General features: G+C 40.5%; 1 protein-coding gene across 2 annotated transcripts in view; it reads right to left on the reverse strand.

The window, feature by feature from the left end:
- The window catches only part of LOC126266984 (neural cell adhesion molecule 1-like), an 801,025-nt gene that overhangs the window by 724,959 nt on the left and 52,918 nt on the right, over positions 1-23,148 (reverse strand). The window contains exon 1 of one of the 2 annotated variants that reach the window (XM_049971723.1): positions 5,515-5,806. The exons of the other annotated variant lie outside the window; for it this stretch is intronic. Coding sequence (XP_049827680.1) covers positions 5,515-5,599 — 85 coding nt within the window. The 5' untranslated portion in view covers positions 5,600-5,806. Of the gene's footprint in view, positions 1-5,514; positions 5,807-23,148 lie in introns of those variants that run through there. 2 annotated transcript variants of the gene reach the window in all.

The following is a 23,148-nucleotide window of genomic DNA, read 5'->3' on the forward strand; positions in this document are numbered from 1 at the left end:
AAATCGTCACCATTAAGGAATTAAGAGCAAGCCACAAGACTACTAAGAAAATGAAAGTTAAGACCTTTACTAAAGTGGTTACTGCAGAGCTGAAGGTGACACTCTTGATGTTTTATTGGAAAGTGTAGAAGACAACAACCTCGGGATTCTAAGATCCTTGTGCTATGAAACCTACAAAATAATGTATTTACACATCAACTGCTAAGGAAAATTTTAATACTTTATCACCTGATCGATTCCGTAACAGTTTATCGAAAAGCTTGACATTGAATGGTGCGATGTTGAATGGACTGACATTCAAGAAAATACAGAAGTGAACATCTATTAAAAATTTTATATAACTTCAAAACTACTTAAGTTTCCCTTACATTTCTCATTATACTGCCTAAATGTAGCAACCTTTTCTAACAAATGTCATATCAAATGTATCCAGAATGGGTTCAAATTTAGGTAAAAGATTATAAGTTTTATTGGCCAATTTTTAGTAGTAAAAAAAAATTCGAAATTTAAATTATACATACAGCGATACGGTTACTATAGTATGGAGACGATTGTTGGAGAAATTAAAATGAGAGATGGCAATGAGTTGCAAGATGCAGACATGAGGTTTCTAAAGAGAGAAAAGGACTGCGAAAGAAGAGAGTGAATAAAGAACGAAATGTTCGAAATGTATTAAATGCATGTGCCATTAATGGAAGTGTAACAGAGGTAGAAGGAATAGAATATGAGAATTATGAACTTCAAACCGAAATAAAGGAGACACATCGGTCATAACTTTGGGGAGATAGAAGCCACATATGGCAACTCCTGTTTGTACGATGACAAAGGTGAATCAAACGTTTTGTACAAACCAACAGATGAGTTGCTTTTATTGTTCTTGTAGCAAAACAACAGGCCATCCTCGTAAGTATGACACCTAAGAAATTGTAGCTTAATACACCAGGCAATGGAATAAAAAGCAGTTAGATTACGATTCGACTGTTTGCTCGGTAAATAGAGCTTCCATCGGACGATGCTGCAAACAGCTTCCAAAGGCTGGCGGTCCGGTAATGCAGTTACCGCCGCCTCATTTAACGACAAACGGCGGACAAGAAGCTACTGTGCGACTTCAAACATGCGAGCGGCGTCGAGCGTGAAAGGAATGCAGAGTGTAGGCCGCAGCTTACGGGCGGATCTGCCGGCCAGCTGCCGTGGCACGCCGGGTCTCGTCGCCGCCAAAGCCGCATGCGGAAACCCTCGCAAACCTCAGCGTTTCTGTGTCGGCGTGTCACGAGCGGCTGCCTACATCCCAGGCGGTATAGCTTTCGCTTCGTTGTCCGTCCGCATTCTTTCCCATATAAACTTCTGCCTCCTGCGTATAAAGAAAAGGTGCGAAAGCCGCTGTATAGAGACGTCGAAAGGTAGTTGTCACTGTCATTTTTTCCCACTCTAGCTTTTATAAGCTTCCATAAGAGTTAACTCCTTTCCTGTTGTCTCCAACCTTCTATTTCAATGCGAAGAGAGTATGATAGAAAATCTTAAAATGTTACATATTTCGAATGATATTACAGTGTACACTGACAGTGACAGAGACAAGAAACTATGGCCATACTGTAGTGCATTCCAAGCTCTCAGCTCTTAAAAAAAAGAGAAGAATTTGCCAGAAACGATAACTCTCGGTGCAGGTTGTAACGTTACTTTGGAGGGTATTTTAAGATTTATTTTTAATGTGATATGGTGCAGTTCTCTTTGACACAGCGAACTTGTGTGATAGTAATGGACAAGCTGACATCAATTCAGTTCAGAGTAAAAAGTGGACCTGTGTCAACAGAAGTGTCATTTTGTGTTGGTATAGCTTCGATACATTCAAATTTTACGACTAAAATATAAAATATCTGTGGACCACTTACCGAACACTACTGAAATTGTTTATGTGATTAGCACATCCATCCAAGACCGCAGAAGCGGAAAGCAATTTGTACTGCATAACAGTACTTCAAGGTCTGATTTAATTCTCTATGGACAACTGTTGGACAATTTTTCACTAATTTTGTAAGAACGACAACAGAAAATGGAGCCTATCTGAAGTGTCCCTCATACAGAATAAATAAAATGAAATAAATACAGAAGAAATAGAAGAAGTTAATTGAAACTGTTGTTGTTCAGTCGCTTCCTTGTAAGGGCACGAAATATTAAAGAGTGGAGTTAATATGTTTCCTTTTCCTTTTTTGAGAGTTGGTAGTAGCACAGATTGGTTAAAATTAGTATTGTTACCTTAACGGCTCTTCGAGGAATAAAGGATGTTCCGAGAGTATGTAACATAACCAAGCGACGACATGACTGTAGGTGGGTCGGATACTTTACCGTTAGTGTTCGCACGGGATTCATTAAAAAGTTCTGCAAGGCTGGGAATGAAACGTACTGATATGATTTGATTCCTGAAGAAACTGAAACGTATGGTACACGGTAGAGAGAATCAATAAAGGCAAGTGAAAAGACTTCGCACTAAAGACGCAAGAAAAGATAGTGCATCCATGAGATAAACGATACTGGCAGTAAAATAACTCAATTTCCGTCTAAAATTTCAGAGTTAAACATGGCTCAGATCGTTTATCAGGAACATCTTCGCTCTTGTGAAGATCAATGTGTATGATTTGAGACCGTCACTTGCTCTGACTGAATTAATAAGCAGTAACCTTCTGACCTACTTGGGTAAGGTTTGTGGCACACAGCTGAAGTCATTTGATTCGTATTGATGAAGTAAGAACTTTAGGAACGTGTTAACCATCACAGATTAAATTTACTCTATACGGTCGCTTCGCACGCATGCAGCAATGGTTCCTTTGTGAGATCGTCGCGGTTCCACACAAGCCCTATCATATCCGAGCAAGTAATGCATGCGTCCACGGTGAACTTGGTGGCCACGGTACGAAATAAACCAATTTCCTTTCCGATTTTTCTGATTTGGTTCGATCTCTTTGTTTAATCCGAACGTCTTAAAAGTACCAAAGAATAGGTAACAGTTAACTTTTATTCCGCTTCCTTGGAACTGAAAGTTCTCGGAATCATCGTTGAATTCCTAAGCCGACCCTTTCCTCTTTCTGCAGTTAACTTTCCCTACCATATCACGTTGTATTATGTCGTCTACATGTTTAAGCACTGCACTCTTAATTAACCGGGATTTCACAGCCACGTATACGCTTTCGTCCTCTTTTAAAAGAAAATGCCTTTTTTTGTATAGATGGACCTTCTCTCTAAGAATTTTCACATTTCTCTATCGATTCCATAAAATACTTTGATGTTCCCAGTCCCGACATCAGAATACAATCTTAGAGTGGCTCTGTTAGAGTGCAGGTGACGTTCTCCAGACGTTAGCCTTCATTCTGATGAACACTCGATATTAATGACACGATACTGCGTTTAATGAGGCATAAATACCTAGAACTACACACAATTTTGCGAAAATAATCAATACTTTAATACTTTTTTGGTATATCTTCAGAGTGAAACTTCATCAAGTGCTTTACGTTGCTCTGCAAGTACAGAACCTGATATTTCAATTACGTCTATTGCTTGTGAGACATCTCGTATAAAACATAACGTTCTATGCCTTAAATACATTTCCTATATTCATTTTGACGATGTTTCCCTTTTTATAGCAACGTCAAATCTTTTATCGTAGGATGTAATGACATTGATATAAAATTTTGCCTTTATATTCTTTCTAACTTCTCAAAATGGAGGTAACAAGCCTTTTATTACATTCAGTAGGAACTGCACGGTTCGTGAAAGAGTCACAATATGTCTAAGGGTCTCGAATTTCCACAGCGTGCTTATTGTAAAATACGATGACCGTGTTTGCAACCCCATCCTCATGTTCAACAGCCTCAGCTACTGGTTTGCTTTTTGCCTTCCTTGCTGCTTTTGCTACTTTCAAACACATCAAGACATTTAAGACGTCCCTTTAGACTTAGTCCGTGAGTGATTGACTGGTTTCAGTTATATGTTTCATTCGTAAAATTTAAATATAAGGAAGCAATATAAAAACAGTAAAAGCACTTCTGTCGATATCAGTTCACATTTCACTGTACATGGAGCCGGTATCAGCCGTTACTGGGCTACCTTCAGTATATGTGCTAAAAACAGAAATTTTTCAAGTTAAGTAAATACAAAACTGTGTTAATATCGCTCCACAATAACCTTGTAGCGCGCTGGAGCATTTCCTTTCTTATACTTTCGTTTGTGACACACTCCTTAATCATAGGAGAATGTGAAACAGCGTTGGTTGACTTGCAATAAGGACGTGGTCGTTATTAAAAAAGTAAACTCGGCATTGGCTAACGTGCCAAGCAACAAATTTCGACGCCGCCACATAATAATGATGTATTAAGTCGATGTCAAATTAGAAAAATATGTTGCACGCCACATGGTATGTCTAATTATTAATCCCGAGCATTTTACATGGCTCAGAACGACGACAGCTAGTGATAATAAACAATAGCAACCATTCATGTACTTCCGTAACTGATTAAACAGACAAGTTCACCAACATCTACTTTACGTTGTAGCTGTGTTTCATTCCTTCCACAATTATTGGACCATTCGAGACGTTAAAAGCCATTACTATTACTGAGTCAGTTTTTGTATTACTGGTACGAAATGTTGGTCTCAGTGAACAGGGTTGCTTACTTTAAGCTGTTGACAATCATTTGCAAAAACCTGTTGGCAAAAATAGTAATTCACAATATTTTTTCATCTTACTTACCAGAAAATTAACGGGGGTAATCATATCTGCCTCAAAAAGGTAGTAAATTAGTAAATTCATTCACATGTTTAGAGACAGTAAAATGCTACGATATGGTCACTGTAACTAATGTAATCCTATGGTAAGTCACCAGTAAGAGTTCATGTATACGAGGATAGTAGTAATGCGATTCCAGGTCATTGTAGCAGCTTCTCAGCTATTCTGCATACTCAAACAATTACCTTCATGAATATTTATCGCCCTTCTACACGTTATCCAGCTATGAACAGAGAGCAAGGAGAAGAAAATAACTTCTTCACCACGAACCATTATATTTCGCCACGAAGGTCGTAAGAGGTCATACAGTAGTGTTAGCGTACTTACCAGCCTGTAAATGACGTTGTCTAAGTGTCAACGAAGTGTCAGGAAATAATTTGTTTCGACGTCCATTACATATACATTATCTAGACTGCTTATGGATCATTATCTTTGCTCCAGTGTCGTCTTCTGGGACAAAACACGGTAGTATTTGTAGTAGTAATATTAGTAGAAAACCTGTTTCTCATAGAACCTTGCGACGTAAGTGCGGGTTACACGAGATTAAAAAAATTAAAAGGAAGTCTTCTCAACAATAAACGACTGCGTTTTGCCGGAATGACCTAAGATTTCGTGCCGATATGTTAAAATATTTTGCAGTGTTATTAATTTTACAGGCGGTAAAATATTAACAGAATTTCGTGGAAGGTGTAATGTTGTTGTCCACTAGGCATCCGGCGTCTTGGTTGTCTTACCTCGGTCATCATCATCTTCGTCCCAGTGCGCCCGAACTGCGAGACACGAACACAGTAGCAAGAGGAAAACCCCTGAAAACCGCATGTTTGCAACGCACTCGCGCCCCTAACTGTAAAACGCGAGGGATCACAGAGGGACTGCCGGATCGCTGATGTGAAAAAGTCCGTCGCGGGGATCGGAGGAGTCAGTGGCGGACGTCGGCGTCGGGTGCCGCTGCGGCTTCGGCGTCGGCGGCCGTGGTGGCCGCAGGGCGCGTCTCCATGCGGTGGCGCGACTCTCCGCGCTCGCACTGCCCGCCACTCGCTGCCGACGGCGGGCGCCGCGTCGCTTCGGCCCAGTCCGACGGCTCTCGGCTCACGACGGCGACAGCAGCGCCACGCGCGGACCGCGCTGCTACTACCACCAACGGTCGGCGGTGCCCCTGCAGAGCGCGGAAACGGCCGCCGCGCACGACACACACCGGCCAGATATCATTGTGGTGTTGCCGACTGCTGCGAATACATTACCGGTTCCCTCCCCTGGCAACGAATGTATACGTCTGTGGAGTGGCCTACAAAATTCGATCTACTTAATCGCAAAGAATGAGATTTGGGGTAAAGATGTATCTGCACGAAGATGTCTACATCTTTCTTGTCGTGTAGTGATGAATCCGAGGACTGGTTGGGAACAGATCACAACTCTTCATACCTTTCCGATTATCTCTTTATTTCTCTGACAGTCTTACACTCTTCATCTTTCACTATTTGGTGTATGTACTTTAGTCGTGTTCTTCCTTTGTTTCCATTAGTACTATAGTGTTTAGGAGTCCATCATGTTTCAAGAAATGGCCAATACGTAGCTCACTTGTTTTGACACCTGTCTTCTCATTAACTCTGTTAAGAACCTCTTTGTTTGTAGCTATATCATTCCACATAATCTGAGGTGGCTACAACACCAGATCTCGAAAGCATTCGGTTTCACCCCTTCGTATAGCACCATATCTCGAAAGAAATCAGCGTGTTCTCTCCTTCACTCCACGTTACACACCCTGATATGCCACGGTCAAGAATATAGGCTTCCAGGAATCTTTCCTGGAGTCAGAGCTGGTGTATTTTGATGTTACACTCTTATTATTCACTCTGTAGGCAGTTTTTGCTTGAGCAGTTCTACTCCTGGCTTCTGCTGTCCTCCATCCATCCCTTACTTCCTAACTATCAAAATGAGTCAGTTTCCTCAATTAGCTCGTTACGTACATAATGTCAGACCTTTCCTCTCTATTCCTTATCCCACGCCACCAATTTTATTTTGGTCCTTCATTTTTCATATGCAAGGTGTTCGGAGATTCCTGTACAGACTTCTAGGACTTGCAGAGTCGGAAGATAATATTTCGAAGTGGAACCCATGTCCGGAAGCGTAACATTACCCTGATACAAGTATTTGAAAACACGTTGGTAACGAGATCACTTTTACAATTAACTGATTTGGCTTGACTCAGTACATCGTTTGTTGTACAATTCCACACATGAACAGTGAAAGAAATTGCTCGTCTACTCGTTGGCGGATTCTTTTCCGTGTGATGCAGTAGGGTCCCGTCCCGTTCGCAGCATCTACTTGAAGCAACACAGCCACAGTTGCTGACGGTGAAGGTACCCTTTCTTTAATTCGTTGTGTGATTGTGGCGAAAAGGATATGCCATGGAGTATGAAATTTTGGAGAACGGCGTGGAAAAGGCGACGATCAGTCCTTCCATTACAGTCAGCTTCGTCACTCAGACGGATCATATCGGTGTATTCTACAAACATGTACCCAACCATGTTGTTCTGACACTAACAGGTACGTGAAAGAGACTCGATCCAGGTCAGAGAGGTAGAACAGACCTCAAGTGACATCAGTAAATCCGACGTAATATCCTCCACCATATTGGATACCTGCCTATCAATCATGTCTTCCAACGGATGTAGAGCAGAAACGGTACGTTTTCAAAGATTTGTTCCTATTCAAAATATTATGTACTCACTACGCTCTGAAAGCCCCAGGAATTTGTAACAGGAATTTCCGAACACCATGACCTTATCAATTGTATTTAACATGGCTTCAAGATCTCCAGTACTTTAAGATAGAACAGTTGGATCATCGTCATTTCGTATTTATTCTTTGGCAGTGCATTCCTGTATACTCTGAATCTTCTCTTATTCTGTGCATACAGGTGACATACGATTATAATGAGTGAAAACGCAGAACAATGCCGGACACAATTTCTTATCTAAACTTTTTGGTTTGTCCCTCCATCATTTTTATGAAAGGTTGTATTATTCGATATTAATAACCTATTTTAGCCTTTACCGATAACACTGAAGTTAGACTCATTGCCAGTTTCTTGTCTACAGCGTACTTAAGACGCAGTATTGCTTTTGTGGTTCCTCTGTTTCTCTGGGATCTTTTTTCACTTAATCAAATCATGACGGGATCTCTTAAAACAAAAGCCATCGCTTCTTCTCAACTTCCTTAATCACTGAGACACGGGCATACACAAGTCTGTAACTGAACTGTAATATTTTTTGGGACAAAATGGCGTGTTTTCAGAGGACTTGAGCTGAACTATGATCTTACTCCAATATCACGGGCTCTTAAAAATTGTTATATTCGTCGACGAAGAACACAATCCGAGATAGTAAGTATGATCAAAAGAAATAAGATGACTGAGGGGACACGCTCTCCGCGCCAGGCCTTACTGAACAACATCAAACTACGAGCTACAATGTGCCATTATCAACACACCTCAATACTATATGTTGCATACTAAGTGCTCTTGTTGACATTGTGGTCTTCAGTCCCAAGACAGGATTGAATTATCTGATCTTGTTAGTCTAGCCTCCGAACTACTACAACCTACAACCATTTGAACTGGATCCTGCCTGATGTATTCACTTTTGTCCATCACTAAATTATTTCTTGATGCCACAAGATTTTCCTACCAACCAGTCCCTCCATATAGTTATGTGTCCGCCCCGATGGTTGAGTGGTCAGCTGGACGGATTGCCGTCCCAGTGGCCCAGGTTCGATTCCCGTCTGGGTCGTGGATTTTCTCCACTTATTGACTGGGTGTTGTGCTGTCTTCATCATCATTTCATCCCCATCCGGCGCGCAGGTCGCCCATTGTGACGTCGAATTTAATAAGACCTGCAATAAGGCGACAGGACATGACCCGCAAGGGGCCTACCGGCCAATGACGCCAAACGCTCATTTCCATTTTCCCATATAGTTATGTTCTGCTACTGTATTTCTTTCTTCCTCCGTTGCATTCAGTAGATCCTCAATAATTATTCGATCTACCCTCTAATCGTGAACAGTCTTTTGTTGCACCACATTTCAAAACCAGTCTGTTTAGTTCGTCGTTGAACTGTTTGTCGTCCACGTTTCACTTCCTTATGAGACTACACCACACAGAAATATAGTTTTTGAATAATTTCCTATCACTTTTGAATTTATATTCATAGGGTGTTGTTCCAATAACTGGTGTTCATATCCAGAAGATGTGGTGGTAAATGTAAAACGAAATCAGTGGCACGCCCAAACAATCGTAACAAAGAGGTGGGACCCACAATAAAATTCCAAAGTACTTAAATTGGACTCATTGAAAGAAAAGTGGTAATTTACACGTAGAACAATGTGGCTGAAGTTCAGATAACTGATATACGAGCTAGAATGTCCCACTGTTCAGTTCCCTCAATCGTATTCCTTCCTTAGTTACGCCACGAGTAAAATATTATGGTGTAAGCCTTCTCCTCAAAGGTCAGATACGTAAACATTGTAGGAAATGAGAGTGCACGCTGCATTGTTTAGAGAAGTATGAAAGTATTCCAAATTACTTTTTGCTCGTTAAAGAAATTGCTTATTCCGTTTGATTTAAATGAGAAGTGGAAAGGAGCGCAGAGAAAAGACATCTTATTATCAATGAGATAAGGCATTAACGTTTCTAAATTGAGCTACGTTCATTTTTTAGTGTGAGAATAGTAAATATGTATATGACTAGTTATAAGTGTAGTCTTTATATAAGTCACACATGAAATCACGGAATAAACTTGCACGGAAAATGATGATTTTAATGTTATTCTTTTGCAGCTTTTATTCCAACTAACACTTCCTACGTGAAACCAGCACCGCTGTGGCAAGCGGTAAGTGTGAACTACGCCAATATGAACAGAGAGTCACGGGTCGAATGAATGGACGTCCGATGGTGTGACAACAGTACATAAATCTCCATATCGAATGTATTTTTAATCTTATTTCTTGTCACGACTATAAAAGAGCTATATCACTGAACTGATGGTATAATTTATTAATAAAACAGCATGAATGCCTCTCAATGATAAATGAAATTGCAAAACCCAGTTGGTCATTTTACAAGAGATGCTTTTCGAGATTTGTCTGGATGAAAAGAATTGGCAATCTTTGAGCCAAACGCAATTTAGGGTTAATATTTTTGGCATCTCGACGTCTTTGCTTCATACAACTCTGCAGAGGCATACCGGGAAGTAAAAAGGATCGGTATGACCGATTCCCTTTCCTATAGCAATCATGTATTATATCTCTATATTAAGAACTCTACAAACGCTCGAAACCGTCTTATTGTATCGCCTTCATGCGAAGGCCCCTGTACCCGAATAGCTGCTCTTTATAGCTCGTATACCAGGGGTCGAATTTTATCCAAGTGTGTTCTGCGAGGAGAAAGCTCCCGTTCCTAGGCGATTCCCAATGTGAGTGGCAATTTCGTGCCTGTTATTACGCCCTCTTACCATCATTTCGACGTGCCTCTTACTTCACTCAGCACCCCGTTTAACTTGATACCACACTCACGCATTGGAGTGATGTTCTTAAACAATTTACACTAGATTTTGCATGTGTTTTATCAGCATTTGCGCCCAGTTTCTTTGTTAATGACACATATGATTTTACTTTTAGTCCAGTGGTAATCTGGCTACTATTGTAATCTACAGCTTTCTGTGTGCTCCAGTTCCAGTGAATAAGGTAATTGCAAATATACACTGCGTCACTTCCTCACTAAGGTGAGTTGATTGATACTAGTAAAACAGAAAGCCATTAAAATTTCATCTCCAACATCTGCCAGAGATTGAACCATAATTAATGAATTTCGCGTTTTTATCACATACAGAGTTTGCCACTAGGTTATCTATGTTTTGCTTGGTTCCCAAATCCATGTTACTGTGTAAGGTAGCTGGCTGAGTAGTGTCTGGGAAATTTCTTCCATCCACGCCATTACTGCAGATAATGTCTCAGTTAAAGCTAGCCCAAATTCTCATCAGAGATGGGCTCGCAAATCTATAATCAGAATTAATTGAACATTACGAAAAATGGTCTAGAACTTGATGTTTGATGTATAAGTGGACAGCGTTAAGCACAAAACACAGAGGCTAAAGCTTTTACGGTCAGCTAATTGGCCAAATACCTCGTCTATACGATCTATAACATTCTAGAACATAAGAAAAAACACTGTACCTGGCAAGAAAATTATATTTACTGCATTTAAGAGTGAAATGGACAGGATAACAAGAAGAAGATACCAGCGTGCTCAAGATATTTCTTGGTAACACGATTCTATCGTACCAGGTTGTGTTTTGTAAGACAATAATCACAAGAACATCGTAATATTCCTAATAGTCATACACCTGGAAACTAAGCTAGTAGACATCCTACAGTCTCAAAGCTCTTCTAAATGAAACGTTAAACACCGCCGATTCTTAATATGTGGTAGATAGGAAATCTGCGAATTTCATTATGGAAAGAGAGAAAATACACAGGTGTACAAAACAAGGGTGAAAGCAACTTTCTTGTAATGTGTTACCGCCAAGTAACACTCCATGAAAATTGGACCATTCAACGAAGAAACTGCTACAGTTTAGTACCGAAGATAACTGAAAAAAATACGTAATAGGACAACAGAAACGACATTTTAATCAAAGACAATAATTACACTGAAGTTATTGCGATTTATGCTGGTCTCCTGGGCATTACAAAAGGTGACACATAGTTAGTAATAGGGTGTGTGATCACCACGAACAGCAGTACATACTATGTAAAGTGCTCCCTTTCTGATTACAGGGTTGGCAAAAAGTTCTTGCGGTAGGATGATCCATTCCTTTTGACAAATGCTGGATGGTCGTTGGAGCATGAGAATGAGCTGCTATATGTTTGTTTCATGCGTCTCACACGAACTTGATGGGATTTAAATCGAGGGTAACGGCAGGACATTTACCGAATATCCTCTCATTCTAAGAACTCCTCCACCTACGCCGTTCAATATGGTCGTGCATTGTCATGCGTAAAGCAGACGTCAGGGCCGAATGTATGTCTGAAGAGACGCATGTTGGAAAGGAGTAAGTTTCACAATAACGTTAATCAGAGCATTACGTGGTCCTACCTCTCGCCATATGAGCGTGCGTCCAGAATCCCTAGGCAGAATTTCCGGAGAAGAGAACGCTACCCAACTTTTCGCTTGTGTGGTCTATATGCACTTGGAACCATCGTTAAGAGTGCCACCGACGTGCAGAATTCAACAGGACGCCAAACACTGGTCGTTGGCCGCAGAGACCTCTACCAAGCAAATAGCCGTGCCACTGTGGCGTGTAAGATTGCGTGCTTTCCAGTCCTGTTAGATGTGGTTGAAATTCCAACCGCATTCACGACATTGTTAGACAAGGGAAAGAAGGAGCTCACTCAGGAATAATTCCTAGAAACACACCTTTAAATGTTCTGCTGTTTGCTTAAGACCTAATAATTATACGAAAGACAGAGGATGTTTTACAGTTTTCCCTGAATCGCATGAACTTATCAGACAAACTATGCAACTTGAAAATATCAGAAAATAAAACCAAAGTTTATGCTTTTAAAGGAAAATACTTAGTATATTCTAATAAATGATAAATGAAAAATCTAAAAAGACGTATCTCACTTTCAGTTATTAAGTTGTGGGATAGGTCACGAATATGATAATGACTTGTCCAACATGTTAAACAAGTTTCAAATGATATTGACACTATGCATAGAACATTAACCAGTAAAATTAGGAAAGACACAAAGGCAGTATTGTATCATATAATTGCGACAGCTACGTTCACATACAGAAGTGAGACCTGGACAGTAATTAATTAAAATCAACGAAGGGCAGAGACAGCTGAAACAAAATATTTAACGAAAGTACACGGAGAGATTAAATACAGAAATCCAAAATAAGGAAATAGTAAATTATATTTTGTATGAATGAAAGAATAGAATAAACGGTGTCAATATGGAAGACGGATTCTCTAATAAACAAATTACAGTTAGACATATAACAGACTATAGACCGAAAGGAAAGGGAGGAGGAAAATTTAGCGATTTTGAAGATAGTCCACTCCTTGATGTTAAGAAACACAAGAACTGCACCGGCTGTTTGATGATGGGCCCTCTTACCTGTAACAAAATGTAACGATCATTTGCTGCTATAGTTAACAGTGAAAGACCACCTCCAAAAAAAAAAAAAAAAATAAATAAATAAAAATAAAAATAAAGTTGTTCAGTGAGTAATTAAAAACTAACAGTAAAGTTTGAGTAGCCGAAATGATATAGTGAATGTATATAAATGGAAAATACAGGGTCAAAAGTGGGTAAAGTGTACTTAGTTTATTTGTTAACAAAAAGTTGATGTATATTTTAAACCATGCCCAAATGTAGAAACGGGGAGATCTTACCAGTTCTCATGCAAAACGACGAAAACAAAAAGAATAGGATAAAAACAAAACACAAGAATATCGCAAAGCACGTTCAAATTCACAACGTACGACAATGTGTAGCGTGAGAAGAAGAGAAACCGAAGGGCAACGAAATGAACGGACTGAAGAACCAAATATTGCAAACAATCGCATAATAAAAGACAAACAATCTAAGAAGGCTGCTCAGATTGTCTCCTAAACCCATACATATTACAAAAATGGATGTAAAATGGGTGTTAGTGTGTGTGTGTGTGTGTGTGTGTGTGTGTGTGTGTGTGTGTGTGTGTGTTTGTGTCTATGTACCACATCTGCTCCCAAACCACTGAACCGATTTCAACTACATCTGGTACACATGTGTCTTAGTGTTAAGCAACAGTCGCTGTTGGGTAAGAATCATCTACCTAATAGGGGGATGGGGTGGTGGTGCCAAAGGAGAACAGTAGAAAAGTACCGCATGAGCCTTGATGTTATAAGTTATTATTTCTGTAGTACTAACTGTATTAGCAACACATTTTACCGTTATACATCACTGAAAGTAACTGCAAAATTATATCATAGTGCGACACATAGTTTAGGAGAAACTGTCGCTTCATGCATGACCTCTAATTTATTATTATTCTTTGCTACCAGGTCCATTCACAATACATTTCGCAAGCAGTTACCACATATGTCGCTAAATGTATCTACAGTGCTACATCATTGTATGACACATAGATTAGGAAATATGGCGTCACAAACATTAAGTAGTATATCAGACGCTGTGTGATACGGACATGGACACACAGCTATAAATAAATACCTGGGAAACGCCGGGTAGCACTGCTAGTAGAAATGACAATAACAATAATAATGTATGGAGATATTACACAGTACGCGCTTATCAGACTCAGTGTTGAAAGACATAATGAGTGACTCCATGTTGATATGCATACAAATGACAACCAAGCCTGGAAATTATTTGAAATGCACCTACTTGTGCAGCTACTGGTAGCGTAAGACCCCAACGAAATGTTGTGGACCTAAACGTGGTAAGAATCACCTTTTGCAATAATCGATGGTTCCATTGGAGGGAACATGCACACAAATAGGTTTCTCGAGATCTAGTATATGCAGTGGTGTTAAACAATTTGTGTCCACGACGGCAAAAGGCTTCTTTGAATGGTGACCAATGAAAAGATTTACCTTCTATTTCTGTGCTCGTAATCCATAAATGAAATTTTTTTGTAGAAGACCAACAGTAATCCCTGTATGATGATTAAGACGCCAGATACCATACCGCGCAGACTTCATTTAGCAAATAAAAGAAATACACATCGACCCAGAATCGAACCCTCGACCTGCTCCACATGCACGCTAAACACTATCCAAGACACCAGCTACTCCTACAAGCTGCCAGAGTTAGTTACCACACACGTGGTGACAGTGTTGCCAGACTGTCAGTCTTCGACGCCGCTTTACTGCTGGCAATACACGCAGGACGAAATTTTGCGAGATACATTTTCATATTGATACTATGTGAGGAATCGCTCTGCGAAGTTCGAGTGTGCAATTTCTTTCTTCACCCAGTATATCTTCGATCACACAATAAATTTAGCTGCAAAAGAGTAATAGCAAAACGAATACAGTATTACATCTTCTGCAAAGTTGTTTCACATCTGGGTTATGATGGATTGATTTCACCGAACATCACTTTCGTTTTCAGCTGATCCATGTCTATCGTGAAGTAAAAGCCCTGTAGCTCACCTACTAACTGATACGTAGTCTGATGGTCATTTGAAACACGAAAGTTTGAGAAGTCATTCATGAAATCCCGAGATGCCTGGTATATACCACAAACGTATCAGAAACATATCCCGAAAGTACCAGATAACGGCCTCACCGCGCTAATAGCAATCAATCAATTTCAATTTCCTACTTTCTCAATTGTACCAGGCTGATAGTAGGAATGTTAACGTCAATGAGTTCCGTATATGCATTAACCTCAATTGTACAACTTTGTTAATAGGGACAAATTCGTATCTAAAGTGTGTTGCTGAACACAATTTGCCATTCCACTGAGAGCGTACGAAAAGTCTTATGGAATTTTCTTGGCCATATAATAACCTTCCCCAGTACGGAAGTAAATATAGAACCTTACGATGCAGAGGAGGACGTTGCTGGATTAATATGGCGAGCTTTCTGGCATTTTCAGTGCGGTAAGGTGCTGCCCACGCAGTAAAATACATAAACCATAGACAGAAGGCTAAAGTATAGCCTTCATCTCTGACATTCCTCAAAGAATTCCAGCGTCCAGTGTACGCCAAAGCAAAGAACACTCTCCTAATTAAGGTCATATGCTATTACTAAATGAAGAGCTTCAAAGTAAAGGTATTCGTCGCTATCTTGTGAGCTACTCCGTTCTTTGCATACTATGTGTGCTGTGTCTCTTTTAGAACAAACAAAGGTTGGAAACCGTGTTTAGACTTGGACTGATCTCGTCAAATAATTCTGTATCCGAGATCTGGCCTAAAGAGCAAAGAGCGATGGAGTGCACGAGTATGTACGGTGTCCGACTGTTCATTTGTCCAAAAAGCGGATCTTTGAACAAGCCTTTTAATCCACCGCTGATTGGATTACTTTTATCAATCGTTGGAAGCCACGACAATCGTTTAGTATTGCTGATTTAGTTTTCGAGTCCTACAATAGCTAATATCCTTTAAATCCCTCAAAGCCAGAGGAGACACATTTGGTCACTGACATGGTGGAAAGCCAAGAGAAATTAAGCTCGTAGAAAAGTCAACTTCATATCGTGGAATATCAAGAGAGACACATATCTGATCTTAGAAGACGTTTCAAGATACCGTACGACTCGAGACCAATTTCGATGTCCAGTACTTGGGGGATTTGGTGAATAGCCTTCGAGTAATTAAAACATGGTAATTACCACTGGGGCTCGTTTTTTCGAGTATGACCCATGTTCAAGTGTTGCTATTTGTTACTCTCTGCATGTTTAAAATTGTGAATTTTGCTTGAAAATGAATAATACTCGAAATTGCAAACAAAATAAAGAAAAATGTCTGATATCCGCAACTAGCGATTACCCTGTTTGATAATTCGATGTACTTGTCACATCTTTCGCGCTTTTTTCTGCTGATGCGCCTCTTAGTTACGGGATAAGCTAATAGATGTACAGTAAATCATATAAATAAGATACCTCTTGATATATTTCCAGAGTTTACATGGGTCTTATGAAATATTATCTTACGATCATTATGCATGACAGGACAGAAAATGTATTAAATTTATTACAATATTTGTTCAACACTTGGATACGCATTTTTTCTTACCCTTTAATATGAGTTTCACATTGTATTATCAATCATAATCTGAACCGATTATTGCTAGCAGTTATGAGAAACATAAACTACTCACAGGGAATATAGGGAAAGCATATGTTTTGCGGTATCTAACGCAATGCTCATTCCTTTTGGCGTTCATCAGCGTTTCTAAACAGATTTTCTTCGTAATGACCAAGTTAATGACTAGGCAGCAACTTATCACTCGGAATGTACACTGACAGTCGAGGAAAATGAAGCACCTAGAATAGGTGTTAGCATGACCATCTAACATCATACACGAGTACAGCATCGGCGGGTACGTAAATGATTAGATAACTGTGACAGGTAAAAGGTCCAGCAGACTGCGTTAATATTGTTTGTGTTTAGTATCGTAACCAGGCGTGGTATAGTTGTGTGAGAGATGGGATTAGTGTCAAATGCCAAGTAATCAGCAGAAATGCCACATATCCTTGTGAGACAGCGTTATAAGCACCTGGGAGAGTCTGAAAGGTATCTCATTATAAGGGTGTGGAGGGAGGAGGAGCTGTCCTGATCGGCTGGTCGAATAATGAAATATCCAGATGTGTGGGGCAGTGGCCAGACGTTGGATTGCATGGGAACGTGCTCGCAGCCATACTCGCCTTCAGGGTTCTAGTCAACCACAAGACACGATCGACGTATTTTGCGTCAAACTCATTGTAGCTCCTTCAGTTCTGCGCCTGCCGTTCCAGAACAAGTAAAGGTCTCCCACAAACTAGTGGGAGTCTAATATTAGCTGGAATGGGCAGCTACCAACCCAAGCGGGCCAAGGGAAAGCGGCCGTGTTCAGAGTGGTGCCGTCACCCGGAAGAATGGACCGCTCCAGAATGGCTTCGCATTGCATTCAGCAAGGAATTGTGGCTCTTTACTGCAATGAATGACCAGAAATGTGAGTAGGAGAATGCTATGGAGTGTGGTGTCATGCTTCACATATTTTTGGAGAGGTACAAAGATATTACTCCCGGTGCCATGGTGTGAGGAAGCAAGTGGTATGACTTAAGGTTATGTTTCATAGTGATAAGAGTCGTCTCTGAGGGCTCAACCGTCCGAAACGGGCAGCGTGTGTCCTCATGTGTTACCCCTCATGTTACACTATCGTGTACCATGTTTCAATAGGACAGTCTTCAACCACACATATCACTTATCTCTATGAAGTGTCGTGCGATGTGGGGTATTAACAGGGCCAACAACATCTCCACATCTGAGCCCGATAGACTATGAACGTCACCAGAACGGATGCTAACTCTGCCGCAGTACTTCCAGGATATCAATAACGAGTCAATAACAATTTAGGCACCGACCCCATGAACCTTGGACCTTTCCGTTGGTGGGGAGGCTTGCGTGCCTCAGCGATACAGATATCCGTACCATAGGTGCAACCACAACGGAGGGGTATCTGTTGAGAAGCCAGACAAACGTGTGATTCCTGAATAGGGGCAACAGCCTTTTTTTTTTGGTAGTCGCAGGGACAACAGTCTGAATGATTGACTGATCTGGCCTTGTAACACTAACCAAAACGGCCTTGCTGTGCTGGTGGTGCGAACGGCTGAAAGCAAGGGGAAACTACAGCCGTAATTTTTCCCGAGGGCATGCGGCTTTACTGTAAAATGATGATGTCGTCCTCTTGGGTAAAATATTCCATAGCTGAAATGGTCCCTCATTCTGATCTCTGGGCGGGGACTACTCAGGAGGATGTCGTTATCCGGAGAAAGAAGACTGGCGTTCCACGGATCGGAGCGTGGAATGTCAGATACCTTAAACAGGCGGATAGGTTAGAAAATTTAAAAAAGGAAGTGGATAGTTTCAAGTTAGATATAGTGGCAATGAGTGAAGATCGGTGGCGGGAGGAACAAGACTTCTGGTAAGGTGAATAGAGGGTTATAAATACAAATGCAGGAGTAGGTTTAATAATTAATAAAAAAATAGGGGTGTGGGTAAGTTACTGCGAACAGAATAGTGAACGAATTATTGCAGCTAAGATAGACACGAAGCCCACGTCAACCACAGTAGTACAAGTTTATATGCGAACTAGCTCCGCAGGTGACTAAGAGATTGATGAAATGTATGATGAGATAAAAGAAATTAGTCAGGTAGTGAAGGGATACGAAAATTTAATAGTCATGGGTGACTGGAATTCAAATGGTTCAAATGGCTCTGAGCACTATGGGACTTAACATCTGAGGTCGTCGGTCCCCTAGACTTAGAACTACTTAAACCTAGCTCGCCTAAGGACATCACATACACCCATGCCCGAGGCAGGTTTCGAACCTGCGACCGTAGAGGTTTCAGACTGACGCGCCTAGAACCGCTTGGTCACACCGACCGGCAACTGGAATCCGAGAGGAGGAAAAGTAAGAGAAAAAAAAAGTAGCTGGTGAATATGGAATGGGGGTAAGAAATGAAAGAGGAAGTGGTCCAGTAAAATTTTGCACAGAGCATAACTTAATCATAGCTAACACTTGGTTCAAGAGTCATGAAAGAAGGTTGTATACGTGGAATGGGATTGGAGGCAATGGAAGTTTTCCCATAGCTTATATAGTGGTAAGACAGAGATTTAGGAACCAGGTTGTAAGTTGTAAGACATTTCCAGAGGCATATGTGGACTCTCACCGCAATCTATTGGTTATCAACTGCAGATTAAAACTGAAGAAACTGCAAAAAGTTTGGAATATAAGGAGATGCGACCTGGATAAACTGACAGAACCAGAGGTTGTAGAGAGATTCAGAGAGAGCATTAGGGAACGACTGACAAGAACGGGGGAAAGAAATACAGTAGAAGAAGAATGGGTAGCTTTGAGAGGTGAAGTACTGAAGAGTGCAGAGGATTAGTTAGATAAAAAGACGAGGGCCAATATAAAGCCTTGGGCAACAGACGAAATATTGAATTTAATTGATGAAAGGAGAAAATATAAAAACGCTGTAAATGAAAACGCTGTAAATGAAGAAAATATAAAAACGCTGTAAATGAAGAATGGGTAGCTTTGAGAGGTGAAGTACTGAAGAGTGCAGAGGAATAGTTAGATAAAAAGACGAGGGCCAATATAAAGCCTTGGGCAACAGAAGAAATATTGAATTTAATTGATGAAAGGAGAAAATATAAAAACGCTGTAAATGAAACAGGCAAAAGGGAATACAAACGTCTCAAAAATGAGATCGACAGGAGGTGCAAAATGGCTAAGCAGAGATGACTAGAGAACAAATGTAAGGATGTAAAGGCATATATCACTAGGGGTAAGATAGATGCTGCGTACTGGAAAATTAAATAGACCTTTGGAGGAAAGAGAGCCACTTTTATGAATATCAAGGGCCCACATGGAAAACCAGTTCTAAGCAAAGAAGGGAAGGCTGAAAGGTGGAAGGAGCATATAGAGGGTTCCTACGAGAGAGATGTACTTGGGCGAAATAGTATGGAAATGGAAGGAAACGTAGATGAAGATAAGATGGGAGATATGAACTGCCTGAAGAATTTGACAGAGCATTGAAAGACCTAAGTCGAAACAAGGCCCCGAGAGTAGACAAAATTCCATTGGCACTACTGATAGCCTTGGGAGATCCAGCCCATAAAAAACTCTACCATCTGGTTACCAAGACGTATGAGGCAGAAGAGATACCATCAGACTTCAAGAAGAATATAATCCCACCCCCAAGAAAGTAGGTGTTGACAGGAGTGAAAGGTACTGAAGTATATGTTTAATATGTCACGGCTGTAAAATACTAACACGAATTCCTTATAGACGAATGGAAAAACTGGTAGAAGCCGACCTCGGGGAAAAGCAGTTTGGATTACATAGAAATGGTGGATCACGTGAGGGAATACAGAACCTACGACTTATCTTACAAGACAAATTAAGGAAAGGGAAATCTACGTTTCTAGCATTACTAGACTTAGAGAAAGCTTTTGACAATGTTGACTGGAATATTCTCTTTCAAATTCTGGACGTGGCAGGGATCAAATACAGGGACAAGGGTGTTTACAAGTTGTACAGAAACCAGATGGCAGTTATAAGAGTAGAGGGGCATGAAAGGGAAGCAGTGGTTGGGAAGGGAGTGAGACAAGGTTGTAGCTATATATAGCTTATTGAAGCTATATATTGAGCAAGCATTAACTGAAGCAAAGAAATTTTGGTGTAGGAATTAAAATCCATGGGGAAGACATAAAACCTTTGAGGTTGCCAATGAGATTGTAATTATGTCAAAGGCAGAAAAGGACCTGGAAGAGCACTTGAACAGAATAGCCATTGTCTTCAAAGTAAGATATAAGATTAATATCAACAAATGCAAAACGCGGGTAATGGAATGTAGTCAAATTAAATCATATGATGCTGACGAATTGAGGTAATGAGACATTTAAAGTAGTAAAGGAATGTTGCTATTTGGGGAGCAAAATAACTGATGATGATCGAAGTAGGGAGGATATGAAATGTAGACTGGCAATGGCAAGCGTTTCTGGGAAGAGAAATTTGTTAAAATCGAGTATAGATTTACATGTCAGGAAGTCGTTTCTGAAAGTATTTGTATGGAGTGTAGCCATGTATGGAAGTGAAACATGCGTCCACGCTTAGACAAAAAGAGAACAGAAGCTTTCAAAATACGGTGCTACAGAAGAATGCTGAATTATATGGGAAGATCACGTAACTAATGAGGAGGTATTGAACAGAATGGGGGAGAAGAGAAATTTGTGACACAACTTGATTAGAACAAGGGATCTGTTGGTAGGACATGTTCTGAGGCATCAAGGAATCACCAGTTTCATGTTGGAGGGCAGCGTGGACGGTAAAGATCGTAAAGTGAGACAGACAAAGAGATGAATATACTAAGCAGATTTAGAAGGATGTAGGTGGCAGTAGGTACTGGGATATGAAAAAGCTTGCGCAAGATAGAGTAGCATGGAGATCTGCATCAAACCAGCCTCTGGACTGAAGGCCACAACAGCAACAACAAGAACAACAACAATTTTGGGACATGTTGCCTCAGGAAATGACACAACTACTTCATGACTCTCTTTCAACCGAATCCGTGCATGCATCGGGGCCAGGGAGTCACAGCGCTATACCAAGAAATTGTCTCATACTGCCAGATTTGTTGTAGACTTCACTCGATTTTGAAATCACTTAAAGAAAAAGTCATATCCTTTGGTTTCCTTTTCCCCTTCCGGGTCATTCACTTTCCTTGTCGAGTATTGAATTATAAAGTCATAACCTCGGCAGCAAACGAAATGCCTTCGCTTTGTATACCAGAATATCTGTACATAATGTTTAGTACTTAATTTTTCTTTTTACTCTCAGGCAAAGGCGTTTCAGTACCCACTTGCTTCAGGCGTCGTCAGTAATTTTATGACGAAGAAATTATTTATATGTCCATTAGCTCTTTTGAAAACACGATTCCGATTTGTTTCATTTTGGCGTAAGAAGTGAAGTGTTGAATGAACTTGATGTTGCTGTTAATAAGCCCTCAATGATAAGTGGGACGTGCGTCCTAGGAATGTCTTTCTTCCCCACTTCCACAGGGACTTCCATGTAACGCTTCAGTGTTGTACTGTCATCTTTTCTTTGGTTTACGAACTATCTGAGGCCATTGTGTGACATCTTACCTTGCTTAGGACATTTGATGGTTTACGACTTTGGGAAGGAACGGCAGTTTATGATCTTTTGCTCAGAGTTGTACACACGCTCTGGATAACGCCTGGGACTGGTTTACCACTTCTCACCAGCTTCAACATTTTCGTATCAGTCTGGCCTGGTACAGCGGCCAATTCCAGGAAAAATAGGAGCACGTTATAATAACGAAATAGTGTGAATATGCCCGAGTATGTGAAGACAGTATTTGAAAACTGATTGCTTCCTATTGCGACTGGAGTGCCGTATTGACAATGTATTCCAACCACATGCAGTCCCTGTTCGACACTGGAGGAACGAAATGGTTACGTGCACTAAAACTGCGTCTTTGTTCTTCCTCCACTAGGTATGTCTATTCCAGCTCAATCGTTGTATTCTAAACCACGAATTCCAAACATTTATTGATTTGCTTTCTTCAAGTGAAAGGATGAAGTTTCTGGATGAATAAAATGAGGAACTAAACAGTACGTAAGGAGAAAAATTGCATATTGAGAAAATAACGACATGATAAATCCACTTACCAAGAGAATGTTTCTCTAAGAACAAAGCATGATACAGTCCCAGTCTCAGACTGCAGTAAGTCATGCGTGCAACTTACGATTGCAGCGCATGGCGATATGTGACTGCTTATTACCTTGCGCGATAGCGACTTCTAAAAGTGAGGGTCTTGCAAAAGGAATAATTATGGGAACAAAATGCTTTTTGGCATACGGAATAGCATTCGCTCTGACAACATTTCTCGGTTAGTGTTTTCCTGTTTGATAAATAATTTACGCAATTACTTGACCTGAAAAAGATCTCACGCAACTATAATGACAAGGAAAAGAGTAATGGAGTCGGAATCGTGCACGCAAAGCAAGATACGAGACAGTCTCAAATGCGCAAAAAGTTGGAATATTCCTCTGTTAGACGTA

This window comes from Schistocerca gregaria, chromosome 4 (genome assembly GCF_023897955.1).
Source record: "Schistocerca gregaria isolate iqSchGreg1 chromosome 4, iqSchGreg1.2, whole genome shotgun sequence".
Classification (NCBI taxonomy): Eukaryota; Metazoa; Arthropoda; class Insecta; order Orthoptera; family Acrididae; genus Schistocerca; species Schistocerca gregaria.